Below are 20469 nucleotides of genomic sequence, written 5' to 3'. Positions count from 1 at the left end.
TATCATCATTATCACTAAATTAATCTCCATGACTTAAATAATATCAACAATAATATCCGGAAGTTCTTCAACCCCGAAGATTAGCTTGGCTAGTCTACGTGACTCGACATTGTAAGGCTAGCTATATTTTTATCAAAGCTATTGCGTAAAAATTGAATTCTCAATTGAATAGAAAACTAATTATACATATAAACATATATATACTTTGTTTTAGTAAATCAAAAGCTCAAAATGTTAAATAGCAAGGAGGGAAAGTGACTACGAATAAAAATCTGGGAACTCGTTTGTTTTTGTGCGTTTGTACAGTTGCTAACTTATTCCTCTTTTCGACCAGAAAAAACCAACTTCTCATCCCTTTTTTCGGTAATTTTCTCATAATGTTGCAGTGCTATTCGTGCGTGTTGCAACAGTGACTTGAGCTTTGGCCAAAAAAAACAAAAAAAGGACTTCACCTGCATATAGGAGCAGGCCGGAGAAGGTAAAGTCACTGTAATTTCTTGCTTAGATTTCAGCAGTGATCACTTTTGGAGAGAGAGAGAGAGAGAGGTTTGAGCTCTTACAGCTGCTCTGAGGTTGACATTAGAATGTATATGAAGTTCTCAGTGAGTCAGTACCCTTCTCAATCTCCTTGCTTAGCCATTTTCGTTCAATTTACGTTGTGAGGCTGATTCATGTTTAGCTAATTTAAGGGACTTGAAATACCAAAATCTTGGCCCGAATTATAGATATTGAATTTAGATTGAAATACTCATAGTAATGTACCTTGTTAAAAAAAATACTGCAATCTCAAAATTCAACACAACAAAGTTTATTTAATTTTTAATAAATAATGTCTCGCAATTTTGATCTCACACAATGCAGAGAAAAACTTGTTTAGGACACTCAGATTGCACTCCCAAAATAGAGCATTTTGTAATTTGGTGGTCGCATCAATCTGACTTCAATAATCACACTCGAAGCTAATTTACTCGGACGATTTTAACAAAGCTTTTCCCCGCATGTATATTATGGGGTGGCAAACATATTGATTGTTAGATAGATCATACAACAATTAGAATTTACAAAAGCTATGTATTATGATTCATGAATAAGAAAAAATAATGTAAGGAGTGGTTTGTTTGTAGGGAATCAGAGAAATGAAAGTAATGTAACAAGCAAACCCTAGGCCCGCGGGAGTAAATGCTAACGTGATCGAAAGTGGTCCTCTCCGACTCCATGCATGCACACACCCACATACATGTGCCTTCGAATATAATCAACGGAAAAATAAAATATATAATCAACAGATAAAAATAATGCTAGATAGATTAATTTTTTATACCACTTTTTAAAATCATATGATGGGCCATCAATAAGAATTAGAGCATGATTCTTTCCCTCCAAATAGAATGTGACGGGAGGGAGAAAATGAGAGATGAGAGAATCCGGATCAATAAGAAAGAAACATACTAATCCAACACTCAACTAATAATTCAATCATCAACTACGTCATATAATTTAAAAAAATATAATTTAAATGGATGATCTTACTAGTATTACCTCAATGAGTAATAGGCAACAGTTTCTTGCATAATAGAAAATAAGCAACCCCAAGGCCAACGAACCACGAATGAAAAGCATGTAGTATGTACATCTTTTTTGGGGCTCCATTGGTCGTCCTTAACCTAATAATTAGCCACTATTGCTTGCATGTATAATTTAGTCCATCAACAATTCATTAGGCCACCAATGCTTAACTTACCTATTCACCAAGTACATGTCATTCTGTTATTTACTAAAGAAGAAAAAAGTGATTTATGCGCATATTTTCTAATCCTGTTAATTTTTTTTGTTCTTTCAACTTTTGTAGAAATAGAATAGGTGAGATTATCTTTTCTTCAACAGTCGTGTGCGAAGCACCAACCCTCTTTTGAAAAAGAAAAGACCGTTGAACCCAAAAACCCCTCCACCCGTCCTATCTTTTAATTGAATTTAATTAAAAGAGAATCAGTTAATAACACAAATAACTAATAGTTAGTGTGCGAAAACTATTTTTCTTATTCAAATATGAGCTTACTCTATACCTCATTTACTTTTAGTAAGATAGACTCTACCATGTGTAGAGACGCATCGATCATTTAGGATATAAACACCGTAAAAGAAATTGGTGCCCATGAACATTTACATGGCATGCATTGACATGACCTCCACGAGACATTTAATCGGTATATTATCTGGTACAGTGAAGAAACAACATATGTGATATATAGAGGAAGATATATATTTTACACACACAAATACACATTTGGAGTCATTGGAAAATGACACATATAGTTGCTTCATGCTTTGGTCTCTTTGCTTCAATTGAATGCATTAAGCAAGAGTTGGTGAGTGACCACCATCAAATTTTGGGTCCAATGTAAAAAACAAAGTATTTCCAAGCGGTGCTGCAATTACAACAGTTCACAGGTATGAAAATCAAAAGAGAGAGAAACTTTGAATTTTTGAAACATGAGAAAACTTCCTACAACTACACCAAGTCTTCTGTGTAAGAGCTGAGATAAAACCCTAATGCCGATGAGGTGACGTGTTTTGTGTTGGTCCCACATTTGGGAAAGATGGAGGTGATGATTCAGGTGAATATTATCTTATCACTAATTTGTCCAGAGGAGAGCGGTCTCGTGAAGTTGGAGAGGCTAGTCACGGACTCTGATGGGATCGCACCATGGTGGTGGGACTAGACGATTTCACATAGAACATGCATGTATGTCTGTATATATGTTGGAGGATAACATCCCCCCTGTAAGATTTGAGTTAGGTATCACCTTTCACCTACCACAAAAAAAAAAAAAAAAAAAAAAAATGAAAAAAGTTAAAAGGACTACTGGGTTGTCCGAACTTAGTCCAAAGTGCGTTGCAGTAAAGCGCCATGGGGTGTGCAGCAAAACAAGTGTCAGCAGAGCCGCTGACAGAGTTTGTAGATGGTTTGGAAGATAGGTTGTACCACTCTTAAAAACAGAAGACCGGAGAACAACTTGCGCATATATCGTTATGCTATATAATCTCATGATACAATCTCATGTGGAGAACATTTTTAGATGGCATTATATTATTGACGCAAAACGATGTAAGATGATGATGTATTGTTACTTACATGTAATTGGTATACAAAAGTCAATGATTTATATACTTAAATATGTACCAATTGATATAGCAGATGATCAATCAAACTATTCTCCGTATTACAGACTTATTACTTCCTGCACTTATTTTCTTCATGCTGCTCTCTCTGTTGGTCTCTCCTTTTCTACAGATGTATCTGTGTCATAAAAGTATTTTTCCTACTCTACAGTATGCCCTAATGTGAAAAAAAACGTACCTTAGAGGTGAATGAAAATCCATGAAGACAAGAGTTCATTCGAGTTGGCTCGACCAACGTGTTGCTTTTCTCTACACCTAAATTCAACTCTCTCTCCCTGTCTTTTAGATTATATTAGAATATTCTTTACATAAAAGAAATGAAAACCCATGATTAGTTAATCCCTTTATGTTGAGAAAAAACATGATCAAAAGGGAAAAAAACCAACTCTGGTGCTCATGGACAGAGCCAATGAAGGCTCACTCGGGGCATATGCCCCCACTCAAGTAATTCATTTGTTTAGTTGCAGACTACAATTATATAATATACGTGGGTTATCTTTGAAGAAAATATATGTATATAATATCCAACATACATTCATTCTAAAATTATACTCCTTATCAAATATTATATGAGCAATAGTGCGCTTGTTCTGTCATTCAAACCAAAAAAACTCTCTCGCCTATCATGTACTTATATTTTTCTCATCACTTTGCCACTTTCCACTACTATATTGAAATTTTTGTGATATTGGAATTGTGATACATCATCATTTGAAACCATCCTTAATATCATGTTGCGTATAACCATACTATAATAAGATTTTCTTAGTTGTTTTCGATTGCCCCACTAGAAGAAATTTCTAGCTCCATTCCTCCTAGTGTTTGAAATTTCAACCTTGTGTGCATAAACATGGCCCATGAACACCATGTAACCAATCTATTCCATTGGTCCTAAACAGAACATTATTTTGCTCCGAGCCTCAATAATATAGTTACAACTGCTGGCCCATACTGCTGATTAATTTCACTATCTTTTCTCTGTATGGGGACAGTTTGTTGAGTGTGAAGGGTCAAGGCAGATGGACAGTTGGTTGTTTCTTCTTAGTTCTTATCATCCAAAATGTATATACAAAATGTACAAGATTTGCCTTCTTCAACTTGCTGGCATCACACTCTTCCCAAATATGCACGTTTTCCTATTAGCAAAATCAAAAGTAATCATCTGATCTCTTTATGAGCCAAAAATAGAAAGAGAATAAATAAAAAAAATTGATGATCTTTTTCTTAATGTTAAGTAAACCCCAAATTTATTCAAGCTCGTGCCTGCATTGGCAAAAGATGCTTAGAAAACTAGGAAAACCAAGTTTTGAACGTAAAAGTTTTCCAACCACCAAATCTGTGGAGTAAACAGATTCTGCTTGTAAATTCCAAGCCAAGAATGGTGAAATTTCATCAGATTTGGCAATTGGCATATGCCTAATGTAATGTCTAAGAGATGCAATCACATTGCTTGCAGCAACAAAATAACGGATATATTTGTACTTCAAAATTTCCTATTCTTGATGGGTTGAATTTAATATTCACTTTCTTTTGGACTATGAGACTACCACCACCACGAAAACGGATCAAAACCTAACATTTCAACTTTTCTAAGATTTCAAAACCTATCGTTCAAAATGCATTCAAGATTTTTTTGAGGATTTTATATAAAGAAAGCAATAAAGCTCATCCTCCTCACAAGGATGCTTGGAGTGAAGAAAAGGATGGATAGCAGTCGTAGCATAGCCAAAAAATGGAAGCACCTAAGCGGCGAACACAACTGGGAGGGCCTATTGGATCCTCTAGACATTGATCTCCGTCGATACATAATTCACTACGGAGAAATGGCTCAAGCTACTTATGATGCCTTCAACACAGAGAAGACATCAAAGTATGCAGGAAGCAGCAGATATGCCAGAAAGAACTTCTTCTCTAAAGTTGGTTTAGAGAAAGCAAACCCTTTTAAGTATAATGTGACCAAGTTTGTGTATGCGACATCGCAGATTCAAGTCCCTGAGGCCTTCCTGATTAAGTCTTTGTCAAGGGAGTCTTGGTGCAAGGAATCAAACTGGATGGCGTATGTTGCTGTGGCGACAGATGAAGGGAAGGCTGCATTGGGCAGGAGAGACATTGTGATTGCTTGGAGAGGTACTGTGCAGTCCTTGGAGTGGGTTAATGACTTGCAATTTAATTTGGTTTCTGCGTCAAACATACTTAGCGAGGAAGGTGATCCAAAGGTGCACCAAGGTTGGTACTCCATCTATACTTCAGATGATTCACATTCGCCTTTCAACAAAACCAGTGCCAGACACCAGGTAAGATTACATTTGATTTGAATTACGGTCTGGCAACATAATATGCATGCCAAATTAGGTAAGATATTACACATAGATGAGATAATTTTTATTTTTAATGTTTTTTTGGTTTTTATGCATCTAGGTCATTGAAGAAGTTAGGAGACTAGTAGAGCAATACAAGGATGAGGAAATTAGTATCACCATAACAGGGCACAGTTTGGGTGCAGCAATTGCCACGCTAAGTGCAATTGACATTGTTGCCAATGGACTTAACAGGGCGAAGGACCTGCCAAACAAAGCCTGCCCAGTTACAGCCATTTTGTTCGCAAGCCCTCGAGTTGGAAACTCAAACTTTGAGAAGGTCTTCTCCGGCTACAAAGATCTTCGAGCCTTACGCGTTCGTAATGCCTTAGATGTTGTCCCAAACTATCCAATATTTTTTGGGTACTCCGACGTGGGAGAAGAGTTGGCAATCGACACACAAAAATCCAAGTACCTGAAGAGTCCTGGAGGAGTGGTGAGTTGGCATAACATGGAAGGGTACTTGCATGGAGTTGCAGGAACACAAGGGAGTAAAAGAGGGTTCAAGTTGGAAGTTAAGCGTGACATTGCACTGGTAAATAAAAGTGCTGATGCCTTGAAGGAGGAGTACCTTATACCGGCGTCTTGGCGTTGTGAGAAGAACAAGTGTATGACTCAACTGGAAGATGGTTCTTGGGTGCTTGTGGACCATGAGGATGGTGATGATCAATTCTGAATGTTTTAGATTCTTGATTTCTTGGGTGGATTTATATTTCGAAAATATCAGTTCTATGTGTGTTTTGATTGTTTCTGTCACATGATAGATAAGTGGGGTGTTTATTTGAAATGTTGGTTGTCCTAAAACCTTGGAATATTTGAATTACGAAGGTTGAATTAATTCATTTGTCTAAAGCTAAAAATAAAATCAAAGTTATAGCATAAATTTGTGTCATTCATGAAATATCAAGAAAGAACATGTAGTTCAAGTGATTAAGAACATTTATTTTAAATCTGTACATTTGAAGTCATGTTCGATTCTCCCTTCCCTAAATATGATGTAACAAAACAAAGGAAAAGTAAAATGGCCTTCAATTACGTTATATCCAAAATATATGCATAGGGTTATTATTCATTATAATTATAATTATATAATACAATAACTTTTCATAAAAAAGGAATACATAATACACTTTTGTTTTGTTTTTGGCTGGGAGAGATGGCTTTAAGAAACTTGCTGATGCTAGTGGGGAGTAGTAAAATTACTAAAGTGGGCAGGATGGAACCCAAGGCAATGTAGCGATAGGCTGCTTCTGTTAAGTGAATTCCATCCCAACTTGCATACAAGTATGGATCTTTGCAGGTCATTGAGCCTGGTCCTCCACACGTTGCTGAAATATTGAAATTGTAGGGTCCTCCCCCTCCACAACAGGCCGTTAGAACACTTTTGAACCCTGCATATGTATATGTCAACAAAGTTACGTGTTAATACTAATGTACGAGCATATTTATATTTAATATATAATATCAATATCAAAACACGTTTATAATATTAGCGGCTTGTAACACCACATGATATTGTGAGGAGCACACCAAATTTCTCGAAATGGTGGAGGTAAAACTAACCGTGATGGTGAGGCCATGATAAAAAGGCATGGCTGCACCATAGTAATCAGCATATATAATCCTTGCATGTGGGTGTTTTTCTCTGAGTTTCCTCCAGGATCGTTTGAGCTCATTGTTATGGTACTTGGAGAAAGCATTCAAGGCCTTCAAACATCCATTTCGATCATAAAAATATTTATTAGGGTTTTGAAATATTGTGAGGTACACAGTTGAGCACCCAATTGGCAAATTTCCAGGCACCACCAACTCCACTGCTCCTTCTTCTATCAATGCCTGCAACCACAACACACAAAAATGCTCATATAATTAACAAAATTAATTTAGTGAGAAATTTTTGTTCAAAAGTTGCTAATTTATATGCTTACATTTGTGGCATTAGAAACTGCCTCAACAAGAAGTGGGACTAAAGTTTTGACATGTCTAATGCACCAACCAGAAAAGAAAGGGTAATTGTAATCGTTTCCACCTCTCTCTCCCACCTGAAAGAGTGCATTCTTGAAGTAGATGTCACACTCTGTTAATTAAATGTGAGTTAATTTAAGAAAATTAGATTACAGATAGAATTATGAGTTAATGTAAGACATGTTTGATAACTATTTCACTTTTAGTGCAAATGAAATGGTTATCAAACGCGCTCATAGAACTATACTTTCTAATGGTCATTAAAATTACTTACCTTGTTTGATGTTGCAAAGTGAGGGCTTAAGCTTCTTAAACCAACCAAGCTGAGTGCTCAGGGAATCGTTTGTCCACAAACTAGATCCTATATTTCTTTGGTAAAAGAATTCCGGGGAAAGTGCAGTGGCTCCAGCAACAGCAAAGTTTACTCCATGATCACAATTATAATGTTGGCCATTATTTAGGGCAAGATAGGGCGCCAAATATGGTACCCGAAATGCCTCAGCTACAACCAATATATCAATTGTCACATACTTTTACTATATTGCCATGCATAGTATGTATGGGTTACGTACCAGTGAAATCAACGACGAGTTGTCCATCAAAGCATCGGCCGGTTGCATGTTTGAAAAAGGTCTCTCCATAAGGGTGGTTTCCAATGGCTGGGAATGACGGAGTACCAGAGAGAAGGTAATTTACGGTGTCACTAAGGGAGTCACCGAAGTTGAATATTGCCTTGTATGGTTGACTAGATAAAACAGTACACAAGGCCATGCACAAATAAAAAGCTAGGACTAGGACGGTAAGCAACTTCATGTTGTTGTGTTCAAGGTGAAGATTGAGTTGAAGATGGAAATGAGAGGTAAACTAATAATATTTGGCAATTCGATGGCTTAATTTGTTCGCGTTTTGTATAGTACACAAATAAGCTGGAATAATTAAATTAAAGATGGGACTAGATCAAATAAAACACTAACTAAATTAGTACTGTAGTGGTCTTAGGGGGATCAACATCAGCAAATAAGGTTGACAGCTGAGCTACCTTCCAACTAAACTTTGTTTTTTAACGTTGAGGTCAAATGGTAAAATATATTACGTACACTAAATCAAGGAGCCGACCAATGTAACAAAAGCTAGCTGACATGTTTTTGTGTAGTTGTTGAAATGTCATCATGTCATAGTGTTTCTCTCAAACACTCATGTTGCTAGCTAATGTGGGGAATGTCCACGTAACTTACTGGTTATGTTAAATTATTGAGGGGACGTTTGATAATATTTTTTGTTTTTACTGTTTTGAAATTGAAAACGAAAGTCTTGTTTAGTAACTACTTTCAGTATTAAGTTTTCGAAAAAATGAACACTGAGAATTGCTTCATTGAGTTTTCAAAATTTATTATTGAGTTTTCACTTTTTAGTTTTCAAGTTTTCATTTTTTTATTTAAAATAATTACCAAACAAAATTTCAATTTTTTTACAAAAATTAAAAATTAAAAACAAAATATTATCAAACGGCCCTTTAATTATCCACAAAAAAAAAATATGTTAATTGTCCTTAGTGGGTTCAATTACTTGGTCAACTCTAAAATGCTTCATAAAGTTATTTTATCTCCACCAACTCTATCAATTCTTTTAAGAGAGAGGATTCTCGTCGGATTCTAAGGATTCTCTAATCACATCCGTTCATCGTACATCATGCGATCAGAAATCATTGTAAATTTTTTTATTTAAAATTGAATATAAATAGTTTTCGTTAGGTACTATTTATATTCAATTTTAAATAAAAATTTTACAATGATTTCTGATTGCACGATGTACGATGAACATATGTAATTTGAAAATTCCCATAATCTTCACAAAGAGGATGCAGCGAGGATCCTCATGGAATTCTTCTTTAACACTAGGAAATGGAAAAGTATACTCAATTGGAAGGTGCCCTTGGGTCCTGATGCACCATGAGGATGATGATCGATTCTAATTATATTTAAATTCTTGAGTGCTAGGTTGGGTTAGTATTTATAAGTTGATCAATTAATATTATATTTCTGATTGTTTTGTCTTAAACCGTGTAATACCAAAGAAAAGGAAAGTGGCTTGTAGTTTAAGCATATAAGAAAATTTACTTGATATCTGTGCAGTTAGATTTCTGTGTTCGGTTCTCCTTTTATTCATATCATTTCTAAAGAAAGCAAGGAAACTAAAGTGAAATGTCTTTCCTGTCCTACCAACGACATCAAAGATACTGTCGTTTGTGAAAGCGTCGTCTCGTTTATCTCTTCACCACCAAACCTTCCAGCAAGGACTTGTCAAAGCAAAACATACTACTAGTTAGTTTTTGCACCACCAAACCTTCCACCAGCAAGGACTTGTCAAAGCAAAACATACTACTAGTTAGTTTTTGCACCACCAAACCTTCCACCAGCAAGGACTTGTCAAAGCAAAACATACTACTAGTTAGTTTTTGCACCACCAAACCTTCCACCAGCAAGGACTTGTCAAAGTAAAACATACTACTAGTTAGTTTTTGCACCAAAACATACTACTAGTTAGTTTTTGCACCACCAAACCTTCCACCAGCAAGGACTTGTCAAAGCAAAACATACTACTAGTTAGTTTTTGCACCACCAAACCTTCCACTGCTCTTGACTTTTAAACGTCAAACAGACCATGTGTGTGGTTAGCAAAAGTACCAAACCCAGAAACGGAAATTGCACCACAATGAGAAACATGTCCTTGTGGTCCAGTCTTTGGAAACTTTTAAATGTGAAAGGAATGTTTTACAGAGTACTGGCTGATCTAGTTGTAGGTAGATAGCTAGATTAATTTTATACCTAAAAACAGATTGTCGTCGAATTATGTCTCTTGTGTTTACAATACTCATCACGACAATGCTGATTAATGTTTGCAACAAAGTGAGGGATTAACCATTTATGTTAGTTATTTGATGGCTCAAAAGCGAATACCATCCCAGTATGTGAGGGGTTAACCATCCCAGTTTGCTTCTGTTAAGTGAATACCATCCCCGTATCTGCCTATTAATTCTTTTTTCTTGCAGGGAATGCTGATATTGTCACCTTTCTTGAAGCAAAATTTTGCCTTGTAAGGTTAAGGTTGAACGGTAGTTGCTGAAATTACAGTGCATAAGGTCGACAGCATACATAAAAGGCTAGGATTTTATACATAAACAACATTATGTTAAACTGATTAGTGATGATCAAGGTGAAGATGAAGATGGGACGTCGGACGGCCAAATTAAGATGAACATACATGATTAAGACTTTTAATACAATTAACTAACGACGTGAAGTCTTTTTGTATATGTTTGAAGTCTTCGTTTAATCAAATATTAGTATATGTCCACACACAAATTGTGTGTAAAATTTTCTATTTTTGCTTTTAGAATTGAAGGAGAGAGGGAGAGAGTGAGAGAAGTTTTTATTTTTATTATTATTATTATTTTTAATTAGAGATGTTAAAATTACGTGTAAGTGAGGCTTAAACAAAAAACAGCAAAATTTTGTTTTGTAAAATTATATTATCGTCCTTAACCTTTTTGTTGTGATAGAAGACTCAATAGTTTTTTTGCCTTCTTTTTATTGACAAAAACGATTGGGAATTGTTATTCGCACTCCAAAAATCTCATTCTACACTCCAAATTTTCTATATTAGGAAAGAAAAATACACTTGTGAGGAGTGTAGAATAAGATTTTTGGAGTGTAAATAACACTTCCCAAAAGATTCCATTAATATGTTTAGAAATTGAAGAAACATTGTTTATTTTGATATCAGTTAAATGGAAAGGTTGGAAGTCCACGGGGATGTAGCTCAGATGGTAGAGCGCTCGCTTAGCATGCGAGAGGGACGGGGATCGATACCCCGCAACTCCATTCTATTTTTCTTTTTTCCTTTTTATTTCCTGTCCTACCAACGACATCAAAGATACTGTCGTTTGTGAAAGCGTCGTGTCGTTTATCTCTTCACCACCAAACCTTCCACCAAGGACTTGTCAAAGAAAAACATACTACTAGTTAGTTTTTGAACCACTAAACCTTCCACCGCCTTTGACTTTTAACCGTCAAACATACCATATGTGGTTAGCAAAGTACCAAACCGAGAAACGGAAATTGCACCACAACGAGAAACTTGTCCTTGCGGTTCAGTCTCTGGAAACTTTTAAATGTGAAAGGAATGGGTTTTCAAGAGTACTAATTGATCTAGTTGTAGGTAGATAACTATATTAATTGTATACCTAAAAACAGATTATCATCGAATTCTGTTTCTTGTGTTTACAATACTCATCACGACAATGCTGATTAATGTTTGCAACAAAATGAGGGGTTAACCATTGATGTTAGTTATTTGATGACTCAAAGGCGAAAACATGACATATTTAGTGTTTATACTTTCTTGATTTTGACTTTATATTTGGCCAATCTTCTTGTTGACATACCGATTAAATATTGACACTGTAACATCTCTAATTGTCTAACGCAGTAACTAACCATCATATAAGGTAGAGGGGTGTGGTAAAATGGCCATGGATGACTCTCTTTTAAATTTTGGAAGAAATCTCAAAGTTAAAATGTCTTGTTCTTTATTTATCAAAACAATAATGATTATAGGATAAAAGCAAAGTAGCTGATCAAATACAAGCTATATGGGTTTGGTAAATTGGCCATGGATCAAGCCCTTGGCAATGTAGCGATAGCTGCTTCTGTGAAGTGAATACCATCCCAGTTTGCGTATGATCTCTACAGGCTGCCGATCCAATTGGGGGTTTGCAACAAAGTCAATGCGGCTAAACACCCAATTGGCAAGTTTCCAGGCACCACCAACTGTACTGCCCCTTCTTCTATCAATGCCTGATTCAAGGCCCCACGATTAATTAGATGACAAAGTTTTGTGTACAATGGCTTTTAATGACAAATATATAATATAAAAATATTAATATTAGACGCTTACACGTATGTAAGTAACTGTAAATTGTTAGATGTTATTATCAAACTCTCATGTGTGTGTATGAATGTAATTATAAGTTGTTGATGCATGAGGTAGCAAAGTATATATATATATATATATATATACACACACGATGATATTATTGAGCTAAGATGTTGGGCAATTTGGCGCATGCATGGATGAATGTGACCGCTCATTGATGTATTACTGATGTAACGTACACCGGTGGCCTTAGTTGTTGCTTCGCGCCATACTGAAGCTTTGAGTTGTTATTATTATAATACATTTCTAGCCACGTGCTTATGATGCTTTTTTGCAGTTGGAGCTTTAAATATTATAGACGTCCTCAACTAGACATTTTTCTGAATTTCTAGTGGCGGTGCTGATTTGAGGAAAATTGCAATTAAAATAATACTGGTGATGGTCCTATGAGCTATGAGCAGGAGCACAAGTTCCCTCGTTACGCTACTACGTACGTACACAAAACCAAAAATGGCTTCAACACCATTAATATCAAATGTGGTATGGTAGGATTATACTTTAAACTATATAGCATATATATAGGTGTATTATTTTCTATATTTTCATGTCAATTATTCTAAATTTTGTTAAGAAAGTGAATTATAAAGAGCTTTAGTATTTTCCTTTTCTCAATTTTAGCCAATCTACACAATTAGGATGTTTATTTTACGATAAATTGACTTTCCGAATAACTAGAGAAGGAAGCTAAGAGGTTGAAGGTCATTGTGTCTAAATTTCATAATTTTTCACAGAGTAAAACGTTCCAATTTTGCAAATCAATCCCGCGTAAGTTACATTCTTATGAGAACTGCACATATATGGGAGAGTGAAGATTTGAAGGGTTTCCCAATTTTCCTTAGCAACATAAGCTGTGATTTCACCATAAAACTAATTAACAATAAGAAAAGTAGCCCAATTACCATGCAAGGTCCCTCATTTCTCCAATGTGATATTCATATTCTCAATAGGTGCCCTCATGTGTGGCTAGTTTTCAAGCTTAGTACGTGGACAACACAAATCGAGTGACGTGAAACATGTGTGGCCATTGAGCTTTACACAATGAACAACCTGCTCTGATACTATGACAAAGTTAATGTTCTACCATAAAACTAATTGGCAATAGGAGAAGTAGCCCAATTACTTATATGCACATGCAAGATCCCTCATTTCCCTTATGTGTTATTCATATTCTCAACAACATATGCTTCAAAGCATAAGAGATAAGAGCTACAAGTTTCCTATTTTTCAAATTTGTCCAAAAGCTAAACCGACCCCAAATCATGCGTGCGAAAGTGACTGATGTGTTTCTCTAGCCAAAAGGGATTCTTTCCTAATTTGTCATTTTAGCTATTTAGGATTTTGTTTTGTTTTAGAAAAATTTCTACCACACCCTTAAAAAGTTTTTCTAATATAAATAGAATATCCTAAAGTCTCTCTAAAATATAACACCATACGATGTGTACACAAGATATATTTCTTTTGCTTTTGTTTATCTGTGTATGCCAAATTGGGACATGGAGCCATGGAGGCTCTAATAATTCAGCGGGTCGATCATATTAATGAAATGGACCTTTTTATTTAATTTTTTTTTCATTTTTTTTACATGATACAAGTAGCACATGTAGAGCGAGATTTGATGACATAGTTACTGGTGCAAAGCCAAACACAATTAATTTCTTGAAGTATAAGCCCCTTAAAATTATTGATGACATCAATAAATGGCACAAGATAATTTCTTGTGTGATATAAATGGGAAAATAAATTGGAGGCCAAGTCACAGTTGTGACACAAAGGAGGTACTAATGTGGGGAATGCTATAATTTCCATATAATAAGGCCTTGGTTATCCACCGGTTTGCTGCTTCAGTACAGTGCAGACCGTCCCAGTTGATAGACTCTTCAGGGTTTGCACAAGCACTTGCCCCTGGAAGACCACATTGTGCTGATGAGTTGTAATTGTATGTCCCCCCTCCTCCACAGCATGCTTTGGTCGCTTCCCAAGTAAATCCTGCAGTGACGTGAATCCGATGATTTATGATAACTGAGAGGTTCAACATTTGAAACACTTCCAAACTTCATGTACCTTTAACAATAATCGTAAAAATTAATTAAAAACATTTAAGGCCATTCGATAATCATTTTGTTTTTTTTTTATATTTTTTTTATTAAAAAAAATTGAAAACTTGCGGCCATTACTTTTAGTTTTTAGTTTGTTTTAAATTTTTTTAATGAAAACTAAAAACTAAAATGATTAGTAAATGAGTGCTAGAGAGATGTTGTACCAAATTGTTTTGGAGACTGATACAGTTGTAACGTAGCACTGTAAACATCTCCATAAATGATGTTAGCATGAGGATGAAGGCTTCGAATCTGACTTAGTTTTATTTGAAGCTGCTCATTGTGATACTCAGAAAACTTGTTTAACCAAGTAAGACAACCAGTTGAAGGATCGTATTCACTCTCATCTGAACCCTCATAGAATGTAAGATAAGCAGGGAGGCAACCAATTGGAAAGTTGCCTGGTACCAAAAGTGTTGATGCCCCATGCTCAATCAACTCCTGCAGAGCAATGCAACCATAAAATTAAATCATAGAAGCCTACAATTTATATGATTTCAACTCTTACATTGATAGCTGAAGCCATTGCTTCCATCACTACTGGAACAAATGTTCGAACAATTTGAAAACTGTCTCCTGCAAACAACGCATGGGTGTAATCGTTGCCTCCAATCGGTCCCATAAGAACTAGAGAACTAGAGAGGAGATCCCTGCAGTCTGCAAATCAAAGATAAAAAAAAAAAAAGAGTAACTGATCAGTCACATCCAAGATGAAACCTTCACATTCAGGCCCCAAGTACAATTATTAATTGGAGTTGTTATTTATGTGGTAAATGGGGACAAGAAACAACTTGAAATTGTAAATTTGCATTTTAACACAATCATTGAAACTTACTTAGAAAGAAAAATTAGTTAAAATTTACTGCACCACAATTGTAGCAAAAAGTTTACTCTATAATTCCAAACGATAGAAATGTCGTTTAGTGTTAAAGTTAGAGAAATTAGACACATAATCTAAATGCTCATAAAAAGTTTGGTAATTGACCTGAAGCTGTATTGCATAAAGGTGATAACATTCCTTTGAACCAATCCACTTGAATTCTTAGAGAGAAGTTTGTAAATTCATTATAATGTCCCATTTGTTCAAGAAAGTCAGTGTCAAGTGCAGTGGCTCCTACTACTGCAAAATTCCCACCCTCTTCAAAGTTGCGCACTGTTTCATTGACGTTCAGGATTTCAAAATAAGGTCGCACAAGAGGAAGTCCCAGAGATTCAGCTGCAAAAGATGAAGCCAAAAAGAACCTGATTATTTGTTAAATGAAAAAAATATGATTAGTATGGCTTTTTAATGGTACGAGATATAGATAAGTGGATGTATTGCACATACCAATGAAGTCTATGATTAAACGACCGTCGCAGCAGCGGCCGGTGGGGTGATGAAAGAAGTCCTCCCCATATGGAGGGAAGAAGAAGTGGAAAGGCTCGTCATGGTGGTCAAGGGCATTGAGGTATGAGTTGCCTGTATCAGCAGTTGAATCCCCAAAGCCAATGATTGAAGTGTAGCAACCAAGCGCATGTGGGATGATCACAACTGTTCCCACGAGGAGGAGGACCTTCATGGTCAAACTTGCCCGAAAATACCAAGCCATGGATCTCTCTCTATCTCCTACTCTCACTTACACGCAGCTTCAGTTATGTATATATATTAATATACAAATTGTGTGTGTGTGTGAATAAGTACACGTATTCGAAGTAGTCAAGCGCCATATGGTAACAATAAATTCATGTCTCAATTAAATGCATGCATGAAAAAGTACAGAAACCAAGTAGTCAAGCGCAGCTTGCAACTGTAAGTCTATGCGAGGAGATAGCTGCCTTCCAACTACAAGTCTATTAGAGGAATTCTATATACTGATACCCCTTTATTTGCTTATTAACCCCCACGTGCGTCAATTTCTACAGTTCCGGAAACAGCTACCTGCTCTAAAAAAATGGCATCAAACAAAGGAATTTCACCATTGTCTAAGCTGGACATTTCCCCTCATCTATGCAAACGGCCAACAATTTGTTACCATCGGCTAAATGGCGACTTGAAGGTTACCATTGTTTTAGTCATCTGCTTGCCTAAATTTCAGCCATTCGTATAAGAGTTAACGTAAACCTTCTATCGCCCAAAATTGAGCAATATTCAATAAATTGTTCCAAAATAATGATATTTTGTGGACAAAAAATAATTACCTAATTAAAAACAAAGCAGTTATTAAGAAGGATTTGAAACTCAGTGGTGGTTTATGGCTGAGAAAGTCAGTGATCGGAAAAATCTCCGGTGCAAGAGTAGACACGACGCGGGGTAAACAAGTTTTCTCTTTATTCTATTGAAATAAGCTTCAACTTTCCGCCTCCAATATGAGGATTGGGGAGAGACTCTCTCATGTTATCCTAGGACCCAATTATGTTAATTTTTTTTTCCAGTAAATTATATCTTTTACAGTTTTACTCATGGGTCAGTTTGAATCTCTGCAAATTCTTTCGCTGGACACGTTCTTTTACGAGTTTGCTGCCTTCTGTTGAATGTTGAACCAGAAAACTGAGTGAGTTTGGAGAATTAGTGAACAATAAATCAAGCCCAAACATACAAAATGGAAAAATTAGTAAAACAATTCATATGAATGCATATCAAAGCCAAACCTTTCAAGAAAACCATCCCAAAATCATCTCCTGAAAAACAAGAACCAAATGAAACACTTCTTTAGTAAAGTTAAACCAAATCAAGCATCCAATTCAGACTTAATTTAGTTTATCTCTTTCCAAGAAACTAAACACACCCAGGAAAAAAATGGGTGTCTGAAACCCTAAATAAATAAAACTGCAACCAAATTAGAAAAAGAATTAAGAAAATTTCACTCTTTAAGCTATGCTCGTTTTTGACGGAGGAGCCAGAGAAGATGCTAATATTTTCACATTATCACACATTATCACAATAAAGCATTGAAGAGTCCAAGTGTGGCAACTGTAAATCATACAGCAAACTCCACACAGCCAAGTGAGTTCGCATCATGCTCCTGTGATGGGCCTATACTGGGCCTCTACTGAAGAAAGTGAAACCGTTTATTACTGTCTCTTTGTCCTCCATGCCTATGCTTGTGTTCAACAAACTCGAGTGTGTAGACGCATGAATGTTGGTAGATGATTCCATTATTTTGAAAAAATTGATGCTATTAATAAAACTTACCATTATCCATTCGGATTTTTTGTATTTTGGAATTGAATTGTCGTTGGACAAAAGCAAAAAAAGAACTTAAGAATTCCTTGTGTTTCGTTTTTATGGCACATGAGGAACACTCATGTATATCATGAAAAGTCATCGACAATGGTCAAAAAACAAAGTGCTCCAGTAAGAGAAGTGGTTATGTGAAGTCCCCAAATGTCACATTAATGTACAAGGGAGAAGGGACTGAGAGAACTAGAAATAGATCACTCGTCACAAATAGAAGTCATGTTTGTTTAGCCAAAGGGCAAATATTGCATACTTTATTATGAGATTAAGGAAGCTTTAACAAAGTTCTAGATAAGAGTTTCAAACGACTAGAAGAAATGTGGCCAAACGATGATGCCAAAAATCGGAAGAAATGATAACAAGATTACGAGATGGCTTATTTTTGGGATGGGACTGTTTAGTGGCCAACACCACAAGATAGTAGAGACCTCCATGTTGTTTACCCAAACCAATCGTCTTCTTCGTAACTAAGAGCATCTTCAAAGGATATGTCAAATATAGTATGTCAAAATTTTATTTGATGGCTGATGTGGCAAATTGAATACAAGTGGTAAATCTTCTTATTTTCCAATGGATGTGTCAAATATTTATTTTATTATTTTATTGGCCTAGAATTACATTAACTATTAAAAAATAATCAAAAATAGTTTTAATTTGTATTATATTGGTTGTTAATGGTCCCATTAAAAAAATAAATTAAATATATTTGAATTCTTCTTTGTTGTAAAAAAAGGGCAGCTAGAAAGCAAGGAGTCAAATGACTCACATGCCACATCATATCTGGCATATCTATTGGAAAACAGTTGAATGTCTTTTAATCTTATTTGACATATTTGACATCTCCTTGAGATGGTCTAAGTTATCCAAAATACGTCAATATGGAAAAAAAACGTCGGTTTAGAGAAAGAACTTCTTCTCTAAAGTTGGTTTAGAGAAAGGCAACCCTTTTAAGTATAAAGTGACCAAGTTTGTGTTTGCGACGTCGCAGATTCAAGTCGCTGAGGCCTTCCGTATTATGTCTTTGTCAAGGGAGTCTTGGTGCAAGGCATCAAACTGGATGGCGTATGTTGCTGTGGCGACAGATGAAGGGAAGGCTGCATTGGGCGGGAGAGACATTGTGATTGCTTGGAGAGGCACTGTGCAGTCCTTGGAGTGGGTTAATAACTTGCAATTTAATTTGGTTTCTGCGTCAAACATACTTGGCGAGGAAGGTGATCCAAAGGTGCACCAAGGTTGGTACTCCATCTATACTTCAGATGATTCACATTCGCCCTTCAACAAAACCAGTGCCAGACACCAGGTAAGATCGCATTTGATTTGAATTACAGTCTGGCAACATAATACGCATGCCAAATTAGGTAAGATAATATGACACATAGATGAGATAATTTTTTGTTTTAGTGTTTTTTGGTTTTTATGCATCTAGGTCATTGAAGAAGTTAGGAGACTAGTAGAGCAATACAAGGATGAGGAAATTGGTATCACCATAACAGGGCACAGTTTGGGTGCAGCAATTGCCACGCTAAGTGCAATTGACATTGTTGCTAATGGACTTAACAGGGCGAAGGACCTGCCAAACAAAGCCTGCCCAGCTACAGCCATTTTGTTCGCAAGCCCTCGAATTGGAAACTCAAACTTTGAGAAGGTCTTCTCCGGCTACAAAGATCTTCGAGCCTTACACGTTCATAATACCTTAGATGTTATCCCAAACTATCCAATTTTTTTTTGGGTACTCCGACGTGGGAGAAGAGTTGGCAATCGACACACAAAAATCCAAGTACCCGAAGAGTCTTGGAGGAGTGGCGAGTTGGCATAACATGGAAGGGTACTTGCTAATAGTCATTAAAATTACTTACCTTGTTTGATGTTGCAAAGTGAGGGCTTAGGCTTCTTAAACCAACAAGCTGAGTGCTCAGGGAATCGTTTGTCCACAAACTAGATCCTATATTTCTATGGTAAAAGAATTCCGGGGAAAGTGCAATGGCTCCAGCAACAGCAAAGTTTACTCCATGATCACAATTATAATGTTGGCCATTATTTAGGGCAAGATAGGGCGGCAAATTGTTGAACCTTACACCTCGATCAAACCAAACCAATAACAGAAAACATGAACAACGGAAGCACACTTTATTGATTGAATAAAGGAATACAAGAAAACTCACACATACAACTAGTTTTCTTGTCACATAAGTCTCTCACACACTATATCCACACTAACTATACCCTAACGTTAAGGACCCTTTTTATACTAGATCAAAACCTAATCCAAACTGAGTTGGAATCCTAAACCTATCTGAAACTTGCGTCCAAGTTTCCCATACCTATTACAATTAGAACTCCCACACCAGTTAGGAACCCTTCTCGGATTCTATACCAACTTCTAACAAACTCCACCTTGGTAAGAACTCCGCCTCGAGACTTCTTCTGCTTCCATTGCTCCACCATTTTCAAGTATCAAACCTGTCTTACATGCACCAAACCCAGACAATGATTGAATTTTGATGCACCAACCACCTTTGTTAACATATCTGCAGGATTATCAGCTGAAGCAATTTTCTTTACAAGAATCTCGCCTTCAGCTATAATCTCCCGAACAAAATGATATCTTACATCTATATGTTTGGTTCTTGCATGATGCACTTGATACTTCGCCAAGTAA

At 36.1% G+C, this 20469-nt stretch overlaps 1 protein-coding gene, 1 non-coding gene and 3 pseudogenes across 2 annotated transcripts; 3 read left to right on the top strand and 2 right to left on the bottom strand.

Moving 5' to 3' along the window:
- The first annotated feature begins 4796 nt into the window (after window positions 1-4796).
- Window positions 4797-6305, top strand: LOC137722680 (phospholipase A1-IIgamma-like; annotated as a pseudogene).
- Window positions 6306-6384: 79 nt separating this feature from the next.
- LOC137722856 (GDSL esterase/lipase At5g45910-like) lies at window positions 6385-8273 on the bottom strand (annotated as a pseudogene).
- Window positions 8274-11310: 3037 nt separating this feature from the next.
- Window positions 11311-11383, top strand: TRNAA-AGC (transfer RNA alanine (anticodon AGC)). The gene has a single exon. It is a non-coding gene; the product is annotated as a tRNA-Ala (tRNA).
- A 2787-nt stretch (window positions 11384-14170) lies between these two features.
- On the bottom strand, window positions 14171-16191 carry LOC137727058 (GDSL esterase/lipase At1g28610-like). Its single transcript, XM_068465999.1, has 5 exons — window positions 15921-16191; window positions 15579-15809; window positions 15102-15250; window positions 14758-15034; window positions 14171-14483 (listed from the first exon to the last, which is right to left on the bottom strand). Exons 1-5 carry the CDS (start codon window positions 16180-16182, stop codon window positions 14251-14253), a joined length of 1152 nt encoding a protein of 383 aa, XP_068322100.1. The 5' UTR covers window positions 16183-16191; the 3' UTR covers window positions 14171-14250.
- A 1712-nt stretch (window positions 16192-17903) lies between these two features.
- On the top strand, window positions 17904-19675 carry LOC137722845 (phospholipase A1-IIgamma-like; annotated as a pseudogene).
- The last annotated feature ends 794 nt before the right edge of the window (window positions 19676-20469 follow it).

Source organism: Pyrus communis, chromosome 2 (assembly GCF_963583255.1).
Source record: "Pyrus communis chromosome 2, drPyrComm1.1, whole genome shotgun sequence".
Lineage (NCBI taxonomy): Eukaryota > Viridiplantae > Streptophyta > Magnoliopsida > Rosales > Rosaceae > Pyrus > Pyrus communis.
Note: the sequence above shows the minus strand (reverse complement) of the source record. Positions and strands in the feature narration are given on the sequence as shown.

Excerpts from the sequence above, each read along its gene's own strand:
- LOC137727058 (XM_068465999.1), bottom strand. The coding sequence starts at position 16,182 with ATGGCTTGGTATTTTCGGGCAAGTTTGACCATGAAGGTCCTCCTCCTC. Across the intron at positions 15,035-15,101 it reads CAATGGCTTCAGCTATCAAT|GAGTTGATTGAGCATGGGGC; the intron begins GTAAGAGTTGAA and ends ATTGCTCTGCAG. Across the intron at positions 14,484-14,757 it reads TCAGTCTCCAAAACAATTTG|GATTTACTTGGGAAGCGACC; the intron begins GTACAACATCTC and ends ACGTCACTGCAG.